Source organism: Xiphophorus maculatus, chromosome 14 (assembly GCF_002775205.1).
Source record: "Xiphophorus maculatus strain JP 163 A chromosome 14, X_maculatus-5.0-male, whole genome shotgun sequence".
Taxonomy (NCBI): Eukaryota; Metazoa; Chordata; class Actinopteri; order Cyprinodontiformes; family Poeciliidae; genus Xiphophorus; species Xiphophorus maculatus.
This window is the reverse complement of record NC_036456.1, coordinates 20,493,375-20,520,144: the sequence shown is the minus strand read 5'-3', so window position 1 is coordinate 20,520,144 and position 26,770 is coordinate 20,493,375. Positions and strand designations below refer to the sequence as shown.

The following is a 26,770-nucleotide window of genomic DNA, read 5'->3' as shown; positions in this document are numbered from 1 at the left end:
GCGAGGTTATTCATTTTGTGATGGTCCTAGTCTAAGAAAGAAAGAAACAAAGAAGGAAAACAGCAAATGTACATGTTGGTTCCACCAGCTTCCCCCTGAAAATACGGATAAATTCAGTCATTGTAGGGTTAAAGTAATTTGAAGAGGGAGAAGCGTATAAACAAGTCAAGTCAATGACGAGTCAATGACTTGATGCATTCTGCATTTTTAACTCGGTTAACTTAACGTTTTGTTTTTTTACTGACTTTAATACATTTAAATCGCTGCGTTGTTTGATAAGTAGAATGGAAATGACTTTTTTGTAAATGGTCTTGTAAATTAGCGTTTTATAAATCAACTGAATTGAATTAAGAAATTTGACCATCGGATTGGACTGAAGAGAAATAATGAGCAATGTTTTATGGGTGGATGAAAGCAAAGATTGGTATTTTTAATTTTTAATTTTTTTGTAACATCAAAAGTTCATTTTATGGTAAACAGAAAATCCAGCTTTTTGTAGTTTACTGGGACTAACAACCCCGGACAAATTTGGAAAAAAATTCAGCTAAAGTGGGTGGTGCTTTCAGGAACAATGAGACACAGCCTAGTGTGGGGCCATATGTAGAGGGGATAAGCAAGGCTGTAGTAAGCGCCGTTACCAATTTGGTACTTTGTGGTTATAGTTTTCTCCAAGTTGCGTTTGAAGAAATTATGAACATGGGCAAAACTGAGGAACTCTATCAATCAACCAACTGGACATTAAAGTATGTCACCGGAGATTTGTTCTCCTGTCCATGCGATGAATCCTTGGCCCACTGCATCAGTGAAGACTGTCGCATGGGAGCAGGCATAGCGGTGATGTTCAAGAAGAAGTTTGGTCGAGTCTCAGAGTTAAAGAAGCAGAGTGAGTCAGACTAGTTACTAAAGTCTTTGTTTTGGAAAAAATGTTTTATGTTTTTACAGTTCATTCAAATGTCTGATTTCAACAGCAAGTGCTAAATCATATCCTGTTTTGTATTTTTTTTTTGTATGTCCTAATAGAGAAGCTTCCAGGGCTGTGTGCTGTCCTGACACATGATCAACGTTTCATCTACTATCTGGTAAATATACCACAATTATACTGCATAGGACCAAAACCTGTTTCATTATTGGGGCCTGCCATGCAAAGCAATGGCAGGAACCTATTGCTATTCTCCCAAGAAAAGTTTCTTTATTATTATTGGGGCCTGCCATGCAAATGGCAGGAACCTATTACTATTGTCGGAGAGAAGTGTCTCTTTATTTATTTTTCTTCCGTAACCGTTAATGCGGCTCATACCGCTGGGTGCACACCTACAAATGAGGTATCAAAACGTGCAGAAAATTCACGCCATGATTGCTATTACTTTTGGTGGGATTTGGGCTTAACGTGGCGACATAATTCGCAAAAAACTACGAAAAAAATCCCATTATAAGTCAATGGGAAAAATCCTAGAAATACCCTATTTTACCCTATTTTTGAGGATTTTCTGTGTCGTCACAAATTCACCTAGAAATGCCATTCAAATTTCATTTTGTAGATACGTCTGTGATCTCTTCGAAAGTGAAGACGGCTCGTCGATACCAGTTACGGTTTGTCCACAATTTGCCTCTAAGCGACCCAAAGTTTCTCATTTTTCTTCAAATTAGAGTGACAGCAGACCTCGGTTCATATCTGGGCACAACATTTCTTTCTCTCATCACTGTAAATGCTCTGAGTGAGGTACAGATATGAATCTCGGGACTATCGCAGAAGACACATTGAACTGTCATACGCTTAAAACGCTTTTCGAATATGTATTACGGTTCCCGAACAAGAAGGATTTGTTTCCAATGCTTTTTTTCAGTAAAGTGTGTTTGCTCAAACACACTTGTGTGTTTGAGCGCTCAGAGCTCAGAGCTCACACCTGCTGAGACCATTATTTGCCATAGCAACGGATCTCAAGAGGCTATTGGCTGCTGGTTAGGACTACGAATACGCATCACTGTAGTTCTATCTATAGTGGAATACTCAGTTGAAACAGAGGAGGACTGAACTGGCCTTTAGAACTGCTATGGGCTGTATATAACTGATTTAACTCAGTAACTGTTACACATGGGATTAGTTTGGAACTTTAAAATTAAGCATACTGAAAATTTCAAAATAAAAGCCTTGAATATTTTACATGACGTAATTGCTCTTTTTGGCCGTATATGACTTTTTCATCCAAAGCACTGTTACACATGGGATTAGTTCGGAACTTTCAAATGGAGCATAATAATAATTTCAAAATAAAAGCCTTGAATATTTTTACATCAACTACTTTTGTTTTGAGCATTATATAACTGATTTAACCCAATGACTATTACACATGGGATTAGTTTGGCCCTTTAAAATGAAGCATACTGAAAATTTCAAAATAAAAGCCTTGAATATTTTTACATCATGTAATTGCTCTTTTTGGCCGTATATGACTTTTTCATCCAAAGCACTGTTACACATGGGATTAGTTCGGAACTTTAAAATGGAGCATAATAATAATTTCAAATTAAAAGCCTTGAATATTGTTACATCAACTACTTGTGTTTTGAGCATTATATAACTGATTTTATCCAATGACTGTTATTCATGGGATTAGGTTGGCCCATTGAAATGAAGCATACTGAAAATTTCAAAATAAAAGCCTTGAATATTTTTACATCATGTAATTGCTCTTTTTTGGCTTTATTTGACTTTTTCATCCAAAGCACTGTTACACATGGTATTAGTTCAGAACTTTAAAATGAAGCGTAATGAAAATTTCAAAATAAAAGCCTTGAATATTTTTAAATCAGGTAATTGCTGTTTTTGGCTTTATGTGACTTTTTCATCCAAAGCACTGTTACACATGGTATTAGTTTGGCCCTTTGAAATGAAGCATACTGAAAATGTCAAAATAAAAGCCTTGAATATTTTTACATGACGTAATTGCTCTTTTTGGCTTTATTTGACTTTTTCATCCAAAGCACTGTTACACGTGGTATTAGTTCGGAACTTTAAAATGAAGCATACTGAAAATTTCAAAATAAAAGCCTTGAATATTTTTACATGACGTAATTGCTCTTTTTGGCTTTATTTGACTTTTTCATCCAAAGCACTGTTACACATGGAATTAGTTTGTCCCTTTGAAATGAAGCATACTGAAAATTTCAAAATAAAAGCCTTGAAGATTTTTACATGACGTAATTGCTCTTTTTGGCTTTATTTGACTTTTTCATCCAAAGCACTCTTACACGTGGTATTAGTTCAGAACTTTAAAATGAAGCATACTGAAAATTTCAAAATAAAAGCCTTGAATATTTTTACATCAGCTACTTGCGTTTTGAGCATTATATAACTATTTTAACCCAAGGACTATTACGCATGGGATTAGTTTGGCCCTTTGAAATGAAGTTTAACAAAACTTCCAAAATAAAAGCCTCGACAACATTTTAAATCGTACCGAACGGTGCGCGTCCGCCTCGCTCGACGTTCTTGCGGTTCTCCGCGTGCCGCTGATCGCGTCGCGGCGTCCTTTGGCGTCGACGCCGATTTCTGGCGTGACGACGCCGGGCCCATGCCCCCCGGGCGCGCCTCGGCAGGCCCCGGCTAAATTTCTTCCGAAATTTTCTAGTTGGGGCCTGCCATGCAAAGCAATGGCAGGAACCTATTACTCTACACCCAACAAGCGTCTCTTTATTATTATACTTCTTTATTTTTCTTCCGTAACCGTTAATGCGGCTCATACCGCTGGGTGCACACCTACAAATGAGGTATCAAAACGTGCAGAAAATTCACGCCTTTGGAGCTATTACTTGTGGTGGGATTTGGGGTAAACGTGGCGACATAATTCGCAAAAAACTACGAAAAAAACCCCATTATAACTCAATGGGAAAAATCCTAGAAATACCCTATTTTTGAGGATTTGCTGTGTCGTCACAAATTCACCTAGAAATGCCATTCAAATTTCATTTTGTAGATACGTCTGTGATCTCTTCGAAAGTGAAGACGGCTCGTCGATACCAGTTATGGTTTGTCCACAATTTGCCTCTAAGCGACCCAAAGTTTCTCATTTTTGCTGAAATTACAGTGACAGCCGATCTCGGTTCAGATCTGGGCACAACATTTCTTTCTCTCATCACTGTAAATGCTCTGAGTGAGGTACAGATATGAATCTGGGGACTATCGCAGAAGACACATTGAACTGTCATACGCTCGAAACGCTTTTCGAATATGTATTACGGTTCCCGAACAAGAAGGATTTGTTTCCAATGCTTTTTTTCAGTAAAGTGTGTTTGCTCAAACACACTTGTGTGTTTGAGAGCTCACAGCTCAGAGCTCACACCTGCTGAGACCATTATTTGCCATAGCAACGGAACTCAAGAGGCTATTGGCTGCTGATTTGGACTACGAATACGCATCACTGTAGTTCTATCTATCCTCAGTTGAAACAGATCAGGACTGAGAACTGGCCTTTAGAACTACTGCTGCTATGGGCTGTATATAACTGATTTAACTCAGTAACTGTTACACATGGGATTAGTTTGGAACTTTAAAATGGAGCATAATAATAATTTCAAAATAAAAGCCTTGAATAGTTTTACATCAGGTAATTGCTGTTTTTGGCTTTATTTGACGTTTTCATCCAAAGCACTGTTACACATGGGATTACTTTGGAACTTTAAAATGGAGAATAATAATAATTTCAAAATAAAAGCCTTGAATATTTTTACATCAGGTAATTGCTTTTTTTGGCCGTATATGACTTTTTCATCCAAAGCAATGTTACACATGGGATTAGTTTGGAACTTTAAAATGGAGAATAATAATTTCAAAATAAAAGCCTTGAATATTTTTACATCAGGTAATTGCTGTTTTTGGCTTTATTTGACGTTTTCATCCAAAGCACTGTTACACATGGGATTACTTTGGAACTTTAAAATGGAGAATAATAATAATTTCAAAATAAAAGCCTTGAATATTTTTACATCAGGTAATTGCTGTTTTTGGCTTTATATGACTTTTTCATCCAAAGCACTGTTACACATGGGATTAGTTTGGAACTTTAAAATGGAGCATAATAATAATTTCAAAATAAAAGCCTTGAATATTTTTACATCAGGTAATTGCTCTTTTTGGCTTTATTTCACTTTTTCATCCAAAGCACTGTTACACATGGGATTAGTTCGGAACTTTAAAATGGAGCATAATAATAATTTCAAAATAAAAGCCTTGAATATTTTTACATCAGGTAATTGCTTTTTTTGGCCGTATATGACTTTTTCATCCAAAGCAATGTTACACATGGGATTAGTTTGGAACTTTAAAATGGAGCATAATAATAATTTCAAAATAAAAGCCTTGAATATTTTTACATCAGGTAATTGCTCTTTTTGGCTTTATTTCACTTTTTCATCCAAAGCACTGTTACACATGGGATTAGTTCGGAACTTTAAAATGGAGCATAATAATAATTTCAAAATAAAAGCCTTGAATATTTTTACATCAGGTAATTGCTGTTTTTGGCTTTATTTGACGTTTTCATCCAAAGCACTGTTACACATGGGATTAGTTTGGAACTTTAAAATTAAGCATACTGAAAATTTCAAAATAAAAGCCTTGAATATTTTACATGACGTAATTGCTCTTTTTGGCCGTATATGACTTTTTCATCGAAAGCAATGTTACACATGGGATTAGTTCGGAACTTTAAAATGGAGCATAATAATAATTTCAAAATAAAAGCCTTGAATATTTTTACATCAGGTAATTGCTCTTTTTGGCTTTATTTGACTTTTTCATCCAAAGCACTGTTACACGTGGTATTAGTTTGGCCCTTTGAAATGAAGCATTCTGAAAATTTCAAAATAAAAGCCTTGAATAATTTTACATGACGTAATTGCTCTTTTTGGCTTTATTTGACTTTTTCATCCAAAGCACTGTTACACGTGGTATTAGTTTGGCCCTTTGAAATGAAGCATACTGAAAATTTCAAAATAAAAGCCTTGAATATTTTTACATCAGCTACTTGTGTTTTGAGCATTATATAACTATTTCAACCCAAGGACTATTACGCATGGGATTAGTTTGGCCCTTTGAAATGAAGTTTAACAAAACTTCCAAAATAAAAGCCTTGACAACATTTTAAATCGTACCGAACGGTGCACGTCCGCCTCGCTTAACGTTCTTGCGGTTCTCCGCGTGCCACTGCTTACGTCGCGGCGTTCTTTGGCGTCGACGCCGATTTGTAGCGTGACGACGCCGGGCCCATGCCCGACGGGCGCGCCTTGGCAGGCCCCGGCTAAATTTCTTCCGAAATTTTCTAGTTGGGGCCTGCCATGCAAAGCAATGGCAGGAACCTATTACTCTACACCCAACAAGCGTCTCTTTAATATTATTGGGGCCTGCCATGCAAAGCAATGGCAGGAACCTATTACTCTACACCCAACAAGCGTCTCTTTAATATTATTATAATTCTTTATTTTTCTTCCGTAACCGTTAATGCGGCTCGTACCGCTGGGTGCACACCTACAAATGAGGTATCAAAACGTGCAGAAAATTCACGCCATTGGAGCTATTATTTTTGGTGGGATTTGGGCTTAACGTGGCGACATAATTCGCAAAAAACTGCGAAAAAAACCCCATTATAACTCAATGGGAAAAATCCTAGAAATACCCTATTTTTGAGGATTTGCTGTGTCGTCACAAATTCACCTAGAAATGCCATTCAAATTTCATTTTGTAGATACGTCTGTGATCTCTTCGAAAGTGAAGACGGCTCGTCGATACCAGTTACGGTTTGTCCACAATTTGCCTCTAAGCGACCCAAACTTTCTCATTTTTGCTCAAGTTAGAGTGCGTTTCTGGCTGCTTAGAGTGAGAGATGAAGACAACTTTTTCAACCCAAATCATTTTTGAAATCGCCATCACGCCCACAAATATCGCACGATTAGTATCAAAATCGGTCCTGACATTGATACGCCTGTCTGCTCCGGTAAAATGTTTTCGAAATTTATCTAGACCGTACGGTTTTCTGTCACGGTGCTTCAGAGCAAAGTCATGCGACAGGATTTTCTGAGGCTGTCTGAGGCTCTCTCCCATGTATTTGAATAGAATTTCAGATCTGGGCACAACATTTCTTTCTCTCATCGCTGTAAATGTTCTGAGTGAGGTACAGATATGAATCTCGGGACTATCGCAGAAGACACATTGAACTGTCATACGCTGCAAACGCTTTTCGAATATGTATTACGGTTCCCGAACAAGAAGGATTTGTTTCCAATGCTTTTTTGTCAGTAAAATGTGTTTGCTCAAACACACAATTGTGTGTTTGAGAGCTCAGCGCTCAGAGCTCACACCTGCTGAGACCATTATTTACCATAGCAACGGAACTCAAGAGGCTATTGGCTGCTGATTTGGACTACAGATACGCATCGCTGTAGTTCTATCTATCCTCAGTTGAAACAGATCAGGACTGAGAACTGGCCTTTAGAACTACCTGCTGCTATGGGCTGTATATAACTGATTGAACTCAGTAACTGTTACACATGGGATTAGTTTGGAACTTTAAAATTAAGCATACTGAAAATTTCAAAATAAAAGCCTTGAATATTTTACATGACGTAATTGCTCTTTTTGGCCGTATATGACTTTTTCATCCAAAGCAATGTTACACATGGGATTAGTTTGGAACTTTAAAATGGAGCATAATAATAATTTCAAAATAAAAGCCTTGAATATTTTACATGACGTAATTGCTCTTATTGGCCGTATATGACTTTTTCATCCAAAGCAATGTTACACATGGGATTAGTTCGGAACTTTAAAATGGAGCATAATAATAATTTCAAAATAAAAGCCTTGAATATTTTTACATCAGGTAATTGCGCTTTTTGGCTTTATGTGACTTTTTTATCCAAAGCACTGTTACACAATGGAATAGTTTGGCCCTCTGAAATGAAGCATACTGAAAATTTCAAAATAAAAGCCTTGAATATTTTTACATCAGGTAATTGCGCTTTTTGGCTTTATGTGACTTTTTCATCCAAAGCACTGTTACACATGGGATTAGTTCGGAACTTTAAAATGGAGCATAATAATAATTTCAAAATAAAAGCCTTGCATATTTTTACATCAGGTAATTGCGCTTTTTGGCTTTATGTGACTTTTTTATCCAAAGCACTGTTACACATGGGATTCGTTCAGAACTTTAAAATGGAGCATACTGAAAATTTCAAAATAAAAGCCTTGAATATTTTTACATCATGCAATTGCTGTTTTTGGCTTTGTATGACTTTTTCATCCAAAGCACTGTTACACATGGGATTAGTTCGGAACTTTAAAATGAAGTTTAACAAAACTTCCAAAATAAAAGCCTTGACAAAAATTTTAAATCGTACTGAATGGTGCACGTCCGCCTCGCTTAACGTTCTTGCGGTTCTCCGCGTGCCATTGATTACGTCGCGGCGTTCTTTAGCGTCGATGCCGATTTGTGGCGTGACGACGCCGGGCCCGAACCCCACGGGCGCGCCTTGGCAGGCCCCGGCTAAATTTCTTCCGAAATTTTCTAGTAGAACTTTATTTTTCTTCCGTAACCGTTAATGCGGCTCATACCGCTGGGTGCACACCTACAAATGAGGTATCAAAACGTGCAGAAAATTCACGCCATTGGAGCTATTATTTTTGGTGGGATTTGGGCTTAACGTGGCGACATAATTCGCAAAAAACTACGAAAAAAACCCCATTATAACTCAATGGGAAAAATCCTAGAAATACCCTATTTTTGAGGATTTGCTGTGTCGTCACAAATTCACCTAGAAATGCCATTCAAATTTCATTTTGTAGATACGTCTGTGATCTCTTCGAAAGTGAAGACGGCTCGTCGATACCAGTTACGGTTTGTCCACAATTTGCCTCTAAGCGACCCAAACTTTCTCATTTTTGCTGAAATTACAGTGACAGCCCATCTCGGTTCATATCTGGGCACAACATTTCTTTCTCTCATCGCTGTAAATGCTCTGAGTGAGGTACAGATATGAATCTCGGGACTATCGCAGAAGACACATTGAACTGTCATACGCTCGAAACGCTTTTCGAATATGTATTACGGTTCCCGAACAAGAAGGATTTGTTTCCAATGCTTTTTTTCAGTAAAGTGTGTTTGCTCAAACACACTTGTGTGTTTGAGAGCTCACAGCTCAGAGCTCACACCTGCTGAGACCATTATTTGCCATAGCAACGGAACTCAAGAGGCTATTGGCTGCTGGTTAGGACTACGAATACGCATCACTGTAGTTCTATCTATCCTCAGTTGAAACAGATCAGGACTGAGAACTGGCCTTTAGAACTACTGCTGCTATGGGCTGTATATAACTGATTTAACTCAGTAACTGTTACACATGGGATTAGTTTGGAACTTTAAAATGGAGCATAATAATAATTTCAAAATAAAAGCCTTGAATAGTTTTACATCAGGTAATTGCTGTTTTTGGCTTTATTTGACGTTTTCATCCAAAGCACTGTTACACATGGGATTACTTTGGAACTTTAAAATGGAGAATAATAATAATTTCAAAATAAAAGCCTTGAATATTTTTACATCAGGTAATTGCTTTTTTTGGCCGTATATGACTTTTTCATCCAAAGCAATGTTACACATGGGATTACTTTGGAACTTTAAAATGGAGAATAATAATTTCAAAATAAAAGCCTTGAATATTTTACATGACGTAATTGCTCTTTTTGGCCGTATATGACTTTTTCATCCGAAGCAATGTTACACATGGGATTAGTTCGGAACTTTAAAATGGAGCATAATAATAATTTCAAAATGAAAGCCTTGAATATTTTTACATCAGGTAATTGCTGTTTTTGGCTTTATGTGACTTTTTCATCCAAAGCACTGTTACACGTGGTATTAGTTTGGCCCTTTAAAATGAAGCTTAACAAAAATTTCAAAATAAAAGCCTTGAATATTTTTACATGACGTAATTGCTCTTTTTGGCTTTATTTGACTTTTTCATCCAAAGCACTCTTACACGTGGTATTAGTTCAGAACTTTAAAATGAAGCATACTGAAAATTTCAAAATAAAAGCCTTGAATATTTTACATGAAGTAATTGCTCTTTTTGGCCGTATATGACTTTTTCATCCAAAGCAATGTTACACATGGGATTAGTTCGGAACTTTAAAATGGAGCATAATAATAATTTCAAAATAAAAGCCTTGAATGTTGTTACATCAGGTAATTGCTGTTTTTGGCTTTATGTGACTTTTTCATCCAAAGCAATGTTACACGTGGTATTAGTTCGGAACTTTAAAATGGAGCATAATAATAATTTCAAAATAAAAGCCTTGAATATTTTTACATCATGCAATTGCTGTTTCTGTCTTTGTATGACTTTTTCATCCAAAGCACTGTTACACATGTGATTAGTTCGGAACTTTAAAATTAAGCATAATAATAATTTCAAAATAAAAACCTTGAATATTTTTACATCAGGTCATTGCTCTTTTTGGCTTTGTATGACTTTTTCATCCAAAGCACTGTTACACATGGGATTCGTTCGGAACTTTAAAATGGAGCATAATAATAATTTCAAAATAAAAGCCTTGAATATTTTTACATCATGTAATTGCGGTTTTTGGCTTTATGTGACATTTTTATCCAAAGCACTGTTACACAATGGAATAGTTTGGCCCTCTGAAATGAAGCATACTGAAAATTTCAAAATAAAAGCCTTGAATATTTTTACATCATGTAATTGCTCTTTTTGGCCGTATATGACTTTTTCATCCAAAGCACTGTTACACATGGGATTAGTTTGGAACTTTGAAATGGAGCATAATAATAATTTCAAAATAAAAGCCTTGAATATTTTTACATCATGTAATTGCTGTTTTCAGCATTATATAACTATTTTAACCCAAGGACTATTACGCATGGGATTAGTTTGGCCCTTTGAAATGAAGTTTAACAAAACTTCCAAAATAAAAGCCTCGAGAAAATTTTAAATCGTACCGAACGGTGCACGTCCGCCTCACTTAACGTTCTTGCGGTTCTCCGCGTGCCACTGATCACGTCGCGGCGTCCTTTGGCGTCGACGCCGATTTGTGGCGCGACGACGCCGGGCCCAAAACCCCACGGGCGCGCCTTGGCAGGCCCCGGCTAAATTTCTTCCGAAATTTTCTAGTTATAATTCTTTATTTTTCTTCCGTAACCGTTAATGCGGCTCGTACCGCTGGGTGCACACCTACAAATGAGGTATCAAAACGTGCAGAAAATTCACGCCATTGGAGCTATTACTTCTGGTGGGATTTGGGCTTAACGTGGCGACATAATTCGCAAAAAACTACGAAAAAAACCCCATTATAACTCAATGGGAAAAATCCTAGAAATACCCTATTTTTGAGGATTTGCTGTGTCGTCACAAATTCACCTAGAAATGCCATTCAAATTTCATTTTGTAGATACGTCTGTGATCTCTTCGAAAGTGAAGACGGCTCGTCGATACCAGTTACGGTTTGTCCACAATTTGCCTCTAAGCGACCCAAAGTTTCTCATTTTTCTTCAAATTAGAGTGACAGCCCATCTCGGTTCATATCTGGGCACAACATTTCTTTCTCTCATCGCTGTAAATGCTCTGAGTGAGGTACAGATATGAATCTCGGGACTATCGCAGAAGACACATTGAACTGTCATACGCTCGAAACGCTTTTCGAATATGTATTACGGTTCCCGAACAAGAAGGATTTGTTTCCAATGCTTTTTTTCAGTAAAGTGTGTTTGCTCAAACACACTTGTGTGTTTGAGAGCTCACAGCTCAGAGCTCACACCTGCTGAGACCATTATTTGCCATAGCAACGGAACTCAAGAGGCTATTGGCTGCTGATTTGGACTACGAATACGCATCACTGTAGTTCTATCTATCCTCAGTTGAAACAGATCAGGACTGAGAACTGGCCTTTAGAACTACTGCTGCTATGGGCTGTATATAACTCATTTAACTCAGTAACTGTTACACATGGGATTAGTTTGGAACTTTAAAATGGAGCATAATAATAATTTCAAAATAAAAGCCTTGAATATTTTTACATCAGGTAATTGCTGTTTTTGGCTTTATTTGACGTTTTCATCCGAAGCACTGTTACACATGGAATTAGTTTGTCCCTTTGAAATGAAGCATACTGAAAATTTCAAAATAAAAGCCTTGAAGATTTTTACATGACGTAATTGCTCTTTTTGGCTTTATTTGACTTTTTCATCCAAAGCACTCTTACACGTGGTATTAGTTCAGAACTTTAAAATGAAGCATACTGAAAATTTCAAAATAAAAGCCTTGAATATTTTTACATCAGCTACTTGCGTTTTGAGCATTATATAACTATTTTAACCCAAGGACTATTACGCATGGGATTAGTTTGGCCCTTTGAAATGAAGTTTAACAAAACTTCCAAAATAAAAGCCTCGACAACATTTTAAATCGTACCGAACGGTGCGCGTCCGCCTCGCTCGACGTTCTTGCGGTTCTCCGCGTGCCGCTGATCGCGTCGCGGCGTCCTTTGGCGTCGACGCCGATTTCTGGCGTGACGACGCCGGGCCCATGCCCCCCGGGCGCGCCTCGGCAGGCCCCGGCTAAATTTCTTCCGAAATTTTCTAGTTGGGGCCTGCCATGCAAAGCAATGGCAGGAACCTATTACTCTACACCCAACAAGCGTCTCTTTATTATTATACTTCTTTATTTTTCTTCCGTAACCGTTAATGCGGCTCATACCGCTGGGTGCACACCTACAAATGAGGTATCAAAACGTGCAGAAAATTCACGCCTTTGGAGCTATTACTTGTGGTGGGATTTGGGGTAAACGTGGCGACATAATTCGCAAAAAACTACGAAAAAAACCCCATTATAACTCAATGGGAAAAATCCTAGAAATACCCTATTTTTGAGGATTTGCTGTGTCGTCACAAATTCACCTAGAAATGCCATTCAAATTTCATTTTGTAGATACGTCTGTGATCTCTTCGAAAGTGAAGACGGCTCGTCGATACCAGTTATGGTTTGTCCACAATTTGCCTCTAAGCGACCCAAAGTTTCTCATTTTTGCTGAAATTACAGTGACAGCCGATCTCGGTTCAGATCTGGGCACAACATTTCTTTCTCTCATCACTGTAAATGCTCTGAGTGAGGTACAGATATGAATCTGGGGACTATCGCAGAAGACACATTGAACTGTCATACGCTCGAAACGCTTTTCGAATATGTATTACGGTTCCCGAACAAGAAGGATTTGTTTCCAATGCTTTTTTTCAGTAAAGTGTGTTTGCTCAAACACACTTGTGTGTTTGAGAGCTCACAGCTCAGAGCTCACACCTGCTGAGACCATTATTTGCCATAGCAACGGAACTCAAGAGGCTATTGGCTGCTGATTTGGACTACGAATACGCATCACTGTAGTTCTATCTATCCTCAGTTGAAACAGATCAGGACTGAGAACTGGCCTTTAGAACTACTGCTGCTATGGGCTGTATATAACTGATTTAACTCAGTAACTGTTACACATGGGATTAGTTTGGAACTTTAAAATGGAGCATAATAATAATTTCAAAATAAAAGCCTTGAATAGTTTTACATCAGGTAATTGCTGTTTTTGGCTTTATTTGACGTTTTCATCCAAAGCACTGTTACACATGGGATTACTTTGGAACTTTAAAATGGAGAATAATAATAATTTCAAAATAAAAGCCTTGAATATTTTTACATCAGGTAATTGCTTTTTTTGGCCGTATATGACTTTTTCATCCAAAGCAATGTTACACATGGGATTAGTTTGGAACTTTAAAATGGAGAATAATAATTTCAAAATAAAAGCCTTGAATATTTTTACATCAGGTAATTGCTGTTTTTGGCTTTATTTGACGTTTTCATCCAAAGCACTGTTACACATGGGATTACTTTGGAACTTTAAAATGGAGAATAATAATAATTTCAAAATAAAAGCCTTGAATATTTTTACATCAGGTAATTGCTGTTTTTGGCTTTATATGACTTTTTCATCCAAAGCACTGTTACACATGGGATTAGTTTGGAACTTTAAAATGGAGCATAATAATAATTTCAAAATAAAAGCCTTGAATATTTTTACATCAGGTAATTGCTCTTTTTGGCTTTATTTCACTTTTTCATCCAAAGCACTGTTACACATGGGATTAGTTCGGAACTTTAAAATGGAGCATAATAATAATTTCAAAATAAAAGCCTTGAATATTTTTACATCAGGTAATTGCTTTTTTTGGCCGTATATGACTTTTTCATCCAAAGCAATGTTACACATGGGATTAGTTTGGAACTTTAAAATGGAGCATAATAATAATTTCAAAATAAAAGCCTTGAATATTTTTACATCAGGTAATTGCTCTTTTTGGCTTTATTTCACTTTTTCATCCAAAGCACTGTTACACATGGGATTAGTTCGGAACTTTAAAATGGAGCATAATAATAATTTCAAAATAAAAGCCTTGAATATTTTTACATCAGGTAATTGCTGTTTTTGGCTTTATTTGACGTTTTCATCCAAAGCACTGTTACACATGGGATTAGTTTGGAACTTTAAAATTAAGCATACTGAAAATTTCAAAATAAAAGCCTTGAATATTTTACATGACGTAATTGCTCTTTTTGGCCGTATATGACTTTTTCATCGAAAGCAATGTTACACATGGGATTAGTTCGGAACTTTAAAATGGAGCATAATAATAATTTCAAAATAAAAGCCTTGAATATTTTTACATCAGGTAATTGCTCTTTTTGGCTTTATTTGACTTTTTCATCCAAAGCACTGTTACACGTGGTATTAGTTTGGCCCTTTGAAATGAAGCATTCTGAAAATTTCAAAATAAAAGCCTTGAATAATTTTACATGACGTAATTGCTCTTTTTGGCTTTATTTGACTTTTTCATCCAAAGCACTGTTACACGTGGTATTAGTTTGGCCCTTTGAAATGAAGCATACTGAAAATTTCAAAATAAAAGCCTTGAATATTTTTACATCAGCTACTTGTGTTTTGAGCATTATATAACTATTTCAACCCAAGGACTATTACGCATGGGATTAGTTTGGCCCTTTGAAATGAAGTTTAACAAAACTTCCAAAATAAAAGCCTTGACAACATTTTAAATCGTACCGAACGGTGCACGTCCGCCTCGCTTAACGTTCTTGCGGTTCTCCGCGTGCCACTGCTTACGTCGCGGCGTTCTTTGGCGTCGACGCCGATTTGTAGCGTGACGACGCCGGGCCCATGCCCGACGGGCGCGCCTTGGCAGGCCCCGGCTAAATTTCTTCCGAAATTTTCTAGTTGGGGCCTGCCATGCAAAGCAATGGCAGGAACCTATTACTCTACACCCAACAAGCGTCTCTTTAATATTATTGGGGCCTGCCATGCAAAGCAATGGCAGGAACCTATTACTCTACACCCAACAAGCGTCTCTTTAATATTATTATAATTCTTTATTTTTCTTCCGTAACCGTTAATGCGGCTCGTACCGCTGGGTGCACACCTACAAATGAGGTATCAAAACGTGCAGAAAATTCACGCCATTGGAGCTATTATTTTTGGTGGGATTTGGGCTTAACGTGGCGACATAATTCGCAAAAAACTGCGAAAAAAACCCCATTATAACTCAATGGGAAAAATCCTAGAAATACCCTATTTTTGAGGATTTGCTGTGTCGTCACAAATTCACCTAGAAATGCCATTCAAATTTCATTTTGTAGATACGTCTGTGATCTCTTCGAAAGTGAAGACGGCTCGTCGATACCAGTTACGGTTTGTCCACAATTTGCCTCTAAGCGACCCAAAGTTTCTCATTTTTGCTCAAGTTAGAGTGCGTTTCTGGCTGCTTAGAGTGAGAGATGAAGACAACTTTTTCAACCCAAATCATTTTTGAAATCGCCATCACGCCCACAAATATCGCACGATTAGTATCAAAATCGGTCCTGACATTGATACGCCTGTCTGCTCCGGTAAAATGTTTTCGAAATTTATCTAGACCGTACGGTTTTCTGTCACGGTGCTTCAGAGCAAAGTCATGCGACAGGATTTTCTGAGGCTGTCTGAGGCTCTCTCCCATGTATTTGAATAGAATTTCAGATCTGGGCACAACATTTCTTTCTCTCATCGCTGTAAATGTTCTGAGTGAGGTACAGATATGAATCTCGGGACTATCGCAGAAGACACATTGAACTGTCATACGCTGCAAACGCTTTTCGAATATGTATTACGGTTCCCGAACAAGAAGGATTTGTTTCCAATGCTTTTTTGTCAGTAAAATGTGTTTGCTCAAACACACAATTGTGTGTTTGAGAGCTCAGCGCTCAGAGCTCACACCTGCTGAGACCATTATTTACCATAGCAACGGAACTCAAGAGGCTATTGGCTGCTGATTTGGACTACAGATACGCATCGCTGTAGTTCTATCTATCCTCAGTTGAAACAGATCAGGACTGAGAACTGGCCTTTAGAACTACCTGCTGCTATGGGCTGTATATAACTGATTGAACTCAGTAACTGTTACACATGGGATTAGTTTGGAACTTTAAAATTAAGCATACTGAAAATTTCAAAATAAAAGCCTTGAATATTTTACATGACGTAATTGCTCTTTTTGGCCGTATATGACTTTTTCATCCAAAGCAATGTTACACATGGGATTAGTTTGGAACTTTAAAATGGAGCATAATAATAATTTCAAAATAAAAGCCTTGAATATTTTACATGACGTAATTGCTCTTATTGGCCGTATATGACTTTTTCATCCAAAGCAATGTTACACATGGGATTAGTTCGGAACTTTAAAATGGAGCATAATAATAATTTCAAAATAAAAGCCTTGAATATTTTTACATCAGGTAATTGCGCTTTTTGGCTTTATGTGACTTTTTTATCCAAAGCACTGTTACACAATGGAATAGTTTGGCCCTCTGAAATGAAGCATACTGAAAATTTCAAAATAAAAGCCTTGAATATTTTTACATCAGGTAATTGCGCTTTTTGGCTTTATGTGACTTTTTCATCCAAAGCACTGTTACACATGGGATTAGTTCGGAACTTTAAAATGGAGCATAATAATAATTTCAAAATAAAAGCCTTGCATATTTTTACATCAGGTAATTGCGCTTTTTGGCTTTATGTGACTTTTTTATCCAAAGCACTGTTACACATGGGATTCGTTCAGAACTTTAAAATGGAGCATACTGAAAATTTCAAAATAAAAGCCTTGAATATTTTTACATCATGCAATTGCTGTTTTTGGCTTTGTATGACTTTTTCATCCAAAGCACTGTTACACATGGGATTAGTTCGGAACTTTAAAATGAAGTTTAACAAAACTTCCAAAATAAAAGCCTTGACAAAAATTTTAAATCGTACTGAATGGTGCACGTCCGCCTCGCTTAACGTTCTTGCGGTTCTCCGCGTGCCATTGATTACGTCGCGGCGTTCTTTAGCGTCGATGCCGATTTGTGGCGTGACGACGCCGGGCCCGAACCCCACGGGCGCGCCTTGGCAGGCCCCGGCTAAATTTCTTCCGAAATTTTCTAGTAGAACTTTATTTTTCTTCCGTAACCGTTAATGCGGCTCATACCGCTGGGTGCACACCTACAAATGAGGTATCAAAACGTGCAGAAAATTCACGCCATTGGAGCTATTATTTTTGGTGGGATTTGGGCTTAACGTGGCGACATAATTCGCAAAAAACTACGAAAAAAACCCCATTATAACTCAATGGGAAAAATCCTAGAAATACCCTATTTTTGAGGATTTGCTGTGTCGTCACAAATTCACCTAGAAATGCCATTCAAATTTCATTTTGTAGATACGTCTGTGATCTCTTCGAAAGTGAAGACGGCTCGTCGATACCAGTTACGGTTTGTCCACAATTTGCCTCTAAGCGACCCAAACTTTCTCATTTTTGCTGAAATTACAGTGACAGCCCATCTCGGTTCATATCTGGGCACAACATTTCTTTCTCTCATCGCTGTAAATGCTCTGAGTGAGGTACAGATATGAATCTCGGGACTATCGCAGAAGACACATTGAACTGTCATACGCTCGAAACGCTTTTCGAATATGTATTACGGTTCCCGAACAAGAAGGATTTGTTTCCAATGCTTTTTTTCAGTAAAGTGTGTTTGCTCAAACACACTTGTGTGTTTGAGAGCTCACAGCTCAGAGCTCACACCTGCTGAGACCATTATTTGCCATAGCAACGGAACTCAAGAGGCTATTGGCTGCTGGTTAGGACTACGAATACGCATCACTGTAGTTCTATCTATCCTCAGTTGAAACAGATCAGGACTGAGAACTGGCCTTTAGAACTACTGCTGCTATGGGCTGTATATAACTGATTTAACTCAGTAACTGTTACACATGGGATTAGTTTGGAACTTTAAAATGGAGCATAATAATAATTTCAAAATAAAAGCCTTGAATAGTTTTACATCAGGTAATTGCTGTTTTTGGCTTTATTTGACGTTTTCATCCAAAGCACTGTTACACATGGGATTACTTTGGAACTTTAAAATGGAGAATAATAATAATTTCAAAATAAAAGCCTTGAATATTTTTACATCAGGTAATTGCTTTTTTTGGCCGTATATGACTTTTTCATCCAAAGCAATGTTACACATGGGATTACTTTGGAACTTTAAAATGGAGAATAATAATTTCAAAATAAAAGCCTTGAATATTTTACATGACGTAATTGCTCTTTTTGGCCGTATATGACTTTTTCATCCGAAGCAATGTTACACATGGGATTAGTTCGGAACTTTAAAATGGAGCATAATAATAATTTCAAAATGAAAGCCTTGAATATTTTTACATCAGGTAATTGCTGTTTTTGGCTTTATGTGACTTTTTCATCCAAAGCACTGTTACACGTGGTATTAGTTTGGCCCTTTAAAATGAAGCTTAACAAAAATTTCAAAATAAAAGCCTTGAATATTTTTACATGACGTAATTGCTCTTTTTGGCTTTATTTGACTTTTTCATCCAAAGCACTCTTACACGTGGTATTAGTTCAGAACTTTAAAATGAAGCATACTGAAAATTTCAAAATAAAAGCCTTGAATATTTTACATGAAGTAATTGCTCTTTTTGGCCGTATATGACTTTTTCATCCAAAGCAATGTTACACATGGGATTAGTTCGGAACTTTAAAATGGAGCATAATAATAATTTCAAAATAAAAGCCTTGAATGTTGTTACATCAGGTAATTGCTGTTTTTGGCTTTATGTGACTTTTTCATCCAAAGCAATGTTACACGTGGTATTAGTTCGGAACTTTAAAATGGAGCATAATAATAATTTCAAAATAAAAGCCTTGAATATTTTTACATCATGCAATTGCTGTTTCTGTCTTTGTATGACTTTTTCATCCAAAGCACTGTTACACATGTGATTAGTTCGGAACTTTAAAATTAAGCATAATAATAATTTCAAAATAAAAACCTTGAATATTTTTACATCAGGTCATTGCTCTTTTTGGCTTTGTATGACTTTTTCATCCAAAGCACTGTTACACATGGGATTCGTTCGGAACTTTAAAATGGAGCATAATAATAATTTCAAAATAAAAGCCTTGAATATTTTTACATCATGTAATTGCGGTTTTTGGCTTTATGTGACATTTTTATCCAAAGCACTGTTACACAATGGAATAGTTTGGCCCTCTGAAATGAAGCATACTGAAAATTTCAAAATAAAAGCCTTGAATATTTTTACATCATGTAATTGCTCTTTTTGGCCGTATATGACTTTTTCATCCAAAGCACTGTTACACATGGGATTAGTTTGGAACTTTGAAATGGAGCATAATAATAATTTCAAAATAAAAGCCTTGAATATTTTTACATCATGTAATTGCTGTTTTCAGCATTATATAACTATTTTAACCCAAGGACTATTACGCATGGGATTAGTTTGGCCCTTTGAAATGAAGTTTAACAAAACTTCCAAAATAAAAGCCTCGAGAAAATTTTAAATCGTACCGAACGGTGCACGTCCGCCTCACTTAACGTTCTTGCGGTTCTCCGCGTGCCACTGATCACGTCGCGGCGTCCTTTGGCGTCGACGCCGATTTGTGGCGCGACGACGCCGGGCCCAAAACCCCACGGGCGCGCCTTGGCAGGCCCCGGCTAAATTTCTTCCGAAATTTTCTAGTTATAATTCTTTATTTTTCTTCCGTAACCGTTAATGCGGCTCGTACCGCTGGGTGCACACCTACAAATGAGGTATCAAAACGTGCAGAAAATTCACGCCATTGGAGCTATTACTTCTGGTGGGATTTGGGCTTAACGTGGCGACATAATTCGCAAAAAACTACGAAAAAAACCCCATTATAACTCAATGGGAAAAATCCTAGAAATACCCTATTTTTGAGGATTTGCTGTGTCGTCACAAATTCACCTAGAAATGCCATTCAAATTTCATTTTGTAGATACGTCTGTGATCTCTTCGAAAGTGAAGACGGCTCGTCGATACCAGTTACGGTTTGTCCACAATTTGCCTCTAAGCGACCCAAAGTTTCTCATTTTTCTTCAAATTAGAGTGACAGCCCATCTCGGTTCATATCTGGGCACAACATTTCTTTCTCTCATCGCTGTAAATGCTCTGAGTGAGGTACAGATATGAATCTCGGGACTATCGCAGAAGACACATTGAACTGTCATACGCTCGAAACGCTTTTCGAATATGTATTACGGTTCCCGAACAAGAAGGATTTGTTTCCAATGCTTTTTTTCAGTAAAGTGTGTTTGCTCAAACACACTTGTGTGTTTGAGAGCTCACAGCTCAGAGCTCACACCTGCTGAGACCATTATTTGCCATAGCAACGGAACTCAAGAGGCTATTGGCTGCTGATTTGGACTACGAATACGCATCACTGTAGTTCTATCTATCCTCAGTTGAAACAGATCAGGACTGAGAACTGGCCTTTAGAACTACTGCTGCTATGGGCTGTATATAACTCATTTAACTCAGTAACTGTTACACATGGGATTAGTTTGGAACTTTAAAATGGAGCATAATAATAATTTCAAAATAAAAGCCTTGAATATTTTTACATCAGGTAATTGCTGTTTTTGGCTTTATTTGACGTTTTCATCCGAAGCACTGTTACACATGGGATTACTTTGGAACTTTAAAATGGAGAATAATAATAATTTCAAAATAAAAGCCTTGAATATTTTTACATCAGGTAATTGCTTTTTTTGGCCGTATATGACTTTTTCATCCAAAGCAATGTTACACATGGGATTAGTTTGGAACTTTAAAATGGAGAATAATAATTTCAAAATAAAAGCCTTGAATATTTTTACATCAGGTAATTGCTGTTTTTGGCTTTATTTGACGTTTTCATCCAAAGCACTGTTACACATGGGGTTAGTTTGGAACTTTAAAATGGAGCATAATAATAATTTCAAAATAAAAGCCTTGAATATTTTTACATCAGGTAATTGCTGTTTTTGGCTTTATATGACTTTTTCATCCAAAGCACTGTTACACATGGGATTAGTTTGGAACTTTAAAATGGAGCATAATAATAATTTCAAAATAAAAGCCTTGAATATTTTTACATCAGGTCATTGCTCTTTTTGACTTTATTTGACTTTTTCATCCAAAGCACTGTTACACGTGGTATTAGTTTGGCCCTTTGAAATGAAGCATTCTGAAAATTTCAAAATAAAAGCCTTGAATAATTTTACATGACGTAATTGCTCTTTTTGGCTTTATTTGACTTTTTCATCCAAAGCACTGTTACACGTGGTATTAGTTTGGCCCTTTGAAATGAAGCATACTGAAAATTTCAAAATAAAAGCCTTGAATATTTTTACATCAGCTACTTGTGTTTTGAGCATTATATAACTATTTTAACCCAAGGACTATTACGCATGGGATTAGTTTGGCCCTTTGAAATGAAGTTTAACAAAACTTCCAAAATAAAAGCCTTGACAACATTTTAAATCGTACCGAACGGTGCACGTCCGCCTCGCTTAACGTTCTTGCGGTTCTCCGCGTGCCACTGCTTACGTCGCGGCGTTCTTTGGCGTCGACGCCGATTTGTGGCGCGACGACGCCGGGCCCGAACCCCACGGCCGCGCCTTGGCAGGCCCCGTCTAAATTTCTTCCGAAATTTTTTATTCTTTATTTTTCATCCGTAACCGTTAATGCGGCTCATACCGCTGCGTGCACACCTACAAAAGAGGTATCAAAACGTGCAGAAAATTCACGCCATTCCAGCTATTACTTTTGGTGGGATTCGGGATTAACATGGCGACATAATTCGCAAAAAACTACGAAAAAAACCCCATTATAACTCAATGGGAAAAATCCTAGAAATACCCTATTTTTGAGGATTTGCTGTGTCGTCACAAATTCACCTAGAAATGCCATTCAAATTTCATTTTGTAGATACGTCTGTGATCTCTTCGAAAGTGAAGACGGCTCGTCGATACCAGTTATGGTTTGTCCACAATTTGCCTCTAAGCGACCCAAAGTTTCTCATTTTTGCTCATATTAGAGTGACAGCCGACCTCGGTTCATATCTGGGCACAACATTTCTTTCTCTCATCACTGTAAATGCTCTGAGTGAGGTACAGATATGAATCTCGGGACTATCGCAGAAGACACATTGAACTGTCATACGCTTAAAACGCTTTTCGAATATGTATTACGGTTCCCGAACAAGAAGGATTTGTTTCCAATGCTTTTTTTCAGTAAAGTGTGTTTGCTCAAACACACTTGTGTGTTTGAGAGCTCACAGCTCAGAGCTCACACCTGCTGAGACCATTATTTGCCATAGCAACGGAACTCAAGAGGCTATTGGCTGCTGGTTAGGACTACGAATACGCATCGTTGTAGTTCTATCTATCCTCAGTTGAAACAGATCAGGACTGAACTGGCCTTTAGAACTAATTGCTGCTATGGGCTGTATATAACTGATTTAACTCAGTAACTGTTACACATGGGATTAGTTTTACACTTTAAAATTAAGCATATTGAAAATTTCACAATAAAAGCCCTGAATATTTTTACATGACGTAATTGCTCTTTTTTGGCTTTATTTGACTTTTTCATCCAAAGCACTGTTACACATGGTATTAGTTTGGCCCTTTAAAATGAAGCTTAACAAAAATTTCAAAATAAAAGCCTTGAATATTTTTACATCAGCTACTTGTGTTTTGAGCATTATATAACTATTTTAACCGAAGGACTATTACGCATGGGATTAGTTTGGCCCTTTGAAATGAAGCATCCTGCAAATTTCAAAATAAAAGCCTTGAATATTTTTACATGACGTAATTGCTCTTTTTGGCTTTATTTGACTTTTTCATCCAAAGCACTGTTACACATGGTATTAGTTTGGCCCTTTGAAATGAATATTAACAAAAATTTCAAAATTAAAGCCTTGAATATTTTTACATCATGTAATTGCTCTTTTTGGCTTTATTTGACTTTTTCATCCAAAGCACTGTTACACGTGGTATTAGTTTGGCCCTTTGAAATGAAGCTTAACAAAAGTTTCAAAATAAAAGCCTTGAATATTTTTACATGACGTAATTGCTCTTTTTGGCTTTATTTGACTTTTTCATCCAAAGCACTCTTACACGTGGTATTAGTTCAGAACTTTAAAATGAAGCATACTGAAAATTTCAAAATAAAAGCCTTGAATATTTTACATGAAGTAATTGCTCTTTTTGGCCGTATATGACTTTTTCATCCAAAGCAATGTTACACATGGGATTAGTTCGGAACTTTAAAATGGAGCATAATAATAATTTCAAAATAAAAGCCTTGAATATTTTTACATCAGGTAATTGCTGTTTTTGGCTTTATTTGACGTTTTCATCCAAAGCACTGTTACACATGGGATTACTTTGGAACTTTGAAATGAAGCATACTGAAAATTTCAAAATAAAAGCCTTGAATATTTTTACATCAGGTAATTGCTGTTTTTGGCTTTATATGACTTTTTCATCCAAAGCACTGTTACACATGGGATTAGTTTGGAACTTTAAAATGGAGCATAATAATAATTTCAAAATAAAAGCCTTGAATATTTTTACATCAGGTAATTGCTCTTTTTGGCTTTATTTGACTTTTTCATCCAAAGCACTGTTACACGTGGTATTAGTTTGGCCCTTTGAAATGAAGCATACTGAAAATTTCAAAATAAAAGCCTTGAATAATTTTACATGACGTAATTGCTCTTTTTGGCTTTATTTGACTTTTTCATCCAAAGCACTGTTACACGTGGTATTAGTTTGGCCCTTTGAAATGAAGCATACTGAAAATTTCAAAATAAAAGCCTTGAATATTTTTACATCAGCTACTTGTGTTTTGAGCATTATATAACTATTTTAACCCAAGGACTATTACGCATGGGATTAGTTTGGCCCTTTGAAATGAAGGTTAACAAAACTTCCAAAATAAAAGCCTTGACAACATTTTAAATCGTACCGAACGGTGCACGTCCGCCTCGCTTAACGTTCTTGCGGTTCTCCGCGTGCCACTGATCACGTCGCGGCGTCCTTTGGCGTCGACGCCGATTTGTGGCGCGACGACGCCGGGCCCATGCCCGACGGGCGCGCCTTGGCAGGCCCCGGCTAAATTTCTTCCGAAATTTTCTAGTTATTATTATAATTCTTTATTTTTCATCCGTAACCGTTAATGCGGCTCATACCGCTGCGTGCACACCTACAAAAGAGGTATCAAAACCTGCAGAAAATTCACGCCATTCCAGCTATTACTTTTGGTGGGATTCGGGATGAACATGGCGACATAATTCGCAAAAAACTACGAAAAAAACCCCATTATAATTCAATGGGAAAACTCCTACAAACGCCCTAATACCCTACTGGCTAAAACAGAGAATTGTCTCCCCCAGCTGGCTCAAATGAAGTATTGTAAGTCTGAAAAGCGAAAAGAGCAAGTATGAAAAAAAAAAAGATTGTGCCTTGGATATACTGGATTAAACAAAACTTTAAATTTGATTGGTAAACATCCAACAGGTAGATGTGAGTGTGGTATGGATATGGAAACAGTAGAACATGTAATAATTAATTGTGGAAAATATAAAGCAAGTACAATAAATTAGGAAATATGATATAGAGACATTTAAACTTAATAAGATATTAATTAAACACAAAATAAATAAAGCGGTTATTACATTTTTGAAGGTAACAGGATTATATGTAAGACTTTAGATTGGGGAGCGGTTAACTGAAACGTGGGGCGTGCTAACCCCCTGCGCCACCACAGCACGCCCCATGAATATTTATGTTATTTCATAAAATTTCTTAAGAAAACTAAACTGATAGAAAGGATTTAGTGTTTTTTTTTTTTTAAGTTGCGCCCTGATCCACACTCCATACCAGTAGGTGGCGGTAATGCACACCATTAAGTTGCTTGCCAACCGCCATTAAAAACAAAAAGAAGAAGAGCTTTCTGCTTCCGACTGCTTGGTTAAGGTAAGTATTATTAGAACTGCTTACAGTTGTTAAATGTAATGTGTTCTTTAAGAAATGTGATCGATTTTAAAAGTTTGACTGCTGTGGGATATTTTGTTGTGGCTCTGATAGCGTAGCTGCTAGCTTGATGGAACCACAATTTGTTCACATGTTAGCAATTTGCTAACTGGCTTTCGTGAAACCTGTTAGGCTACAAAATCTCTGTTAACATCAATCTGATCAGCTGAAATAAGGCAATTTTGTTTTACCTCAACCTAGAGCTATTGTGACTTGCAGAAATTGCCACAAATAACCGGAACTAGCATATTAAGCTACTTCACTGAATCAGTTGCTTCGGATACAGATACTCTCAGCTGCCGTCTTGTGCCGACAGTGAAAAACAGCAGAACTACATAATATTACCTTGGTATGATGTAAATTATAATTTTTGTTTGAATTACATAAAATAACTTCATGATCTGAGTTTTTTTTCATTATGCTTGGCCTATCAATAATTTCTAATAATAAAACATAAAATATCTGGGTTTATTTTGTTCATCCGAACCAGAACCTCCAGGTTCTCCGTTGTAGAGTTTTACTGAAAATCAGCGGAGAAATATCTGTAGCGCAGCAGCTGCGGTACAGTCTGCCCACTAGAGTAGAACTGAACCGAACCAAACATGAACGTATTTCATCGCCTAACGAAAGACAAGGAAGCAAAGAGATTTCGGCTAAAGAAATCTGAACTTGATTACATTGCAGCATCCTTTAGCGTCGATGCCAATTTGTAGCGTGACAACGCCGGGCACAAACCAGACGGGCGCGCCTTGGCAGGCCCCGGCTAAATTTCTTCAGAAATTTTGTTTTTCTAGTTTAATCTGGTAACTGTATCTTTCCTATTATGTGTCTCAGATCACAAAGACAAAAGCCAGCCAGAAACCCACGTATGTCAACCTAAGACAGAGTCTGGAAGACATGAAATCTCACTGCTTAGAAAATGGTGTCAATAGGATATCAATACCTCGGTTTGTAGAAACTACTGTGAATAAATGACTATAATAAATACCCTTAAATCTTCTTCTTTATTGGGAATAATTAATCAATTTGCTTGTCTCGTATCTCCTCCCTCAGAATTGGCTGTGGCCTGGACCAGCTGCAGTGGTCAAAGGTGTCAAAGATCCTGGAACAGATCTTTAAAGAGACAAATATCTCCATCACAGTGTACAGCCTGCCCTGTGTTGGGTCAAAGCTTCAAATGCATGCCATGTAG

The 26,770-nt window shown here is 37.1% G+C and overlaps 1 protein-coding gene across 1 annotated transcript; it reads left to right on the top strand.

The window, feature by feature from the left end:
• Positions 1-696: 696 nt before the first annotated feature.
• On the top strand, positions 697-26,770 carry LOC111611096 (O-acetyl-ADP-ribose deacetylase 1-like). The gene is made up of 4 exons (XM_023346725.1): positions 697-883; positions 1,021-1,079; positions 26,413-26,525; positions 26,632-26,770. The coding sequence occupies exons 1-4, from the start codon at positions 697-699 to the stop codon at positions 26,768-26,770; spliced, it is 498 nt and encodes a 165-aa protein (XP_023202493.1).

Excerpts from the sequence above, each read along its gene's own strand:
- LOC111611096 (XM_023346725.1), top strand. The coding sequence starts at position 697 with ATGGGCAAAACTGAGGAACTCTATCAATCAACCAACTGGACATTAAAG. Across the intron at positions 884-1,020 it reads CTCAGAGTTAAAGAAGCAGA|AGAAGCTTCCAGGGCTGTGT; the intron begins GTGAGTCAGACT and ends ATGTCCTAATAG. Across the intron at positions 1,080-26,412 it reads AACGTTTCATCTACTATCTG|ATCACAAAGACAAAAGCCAG; the intron begins GTAAATATACCA and ends TATGTGTCTCAG.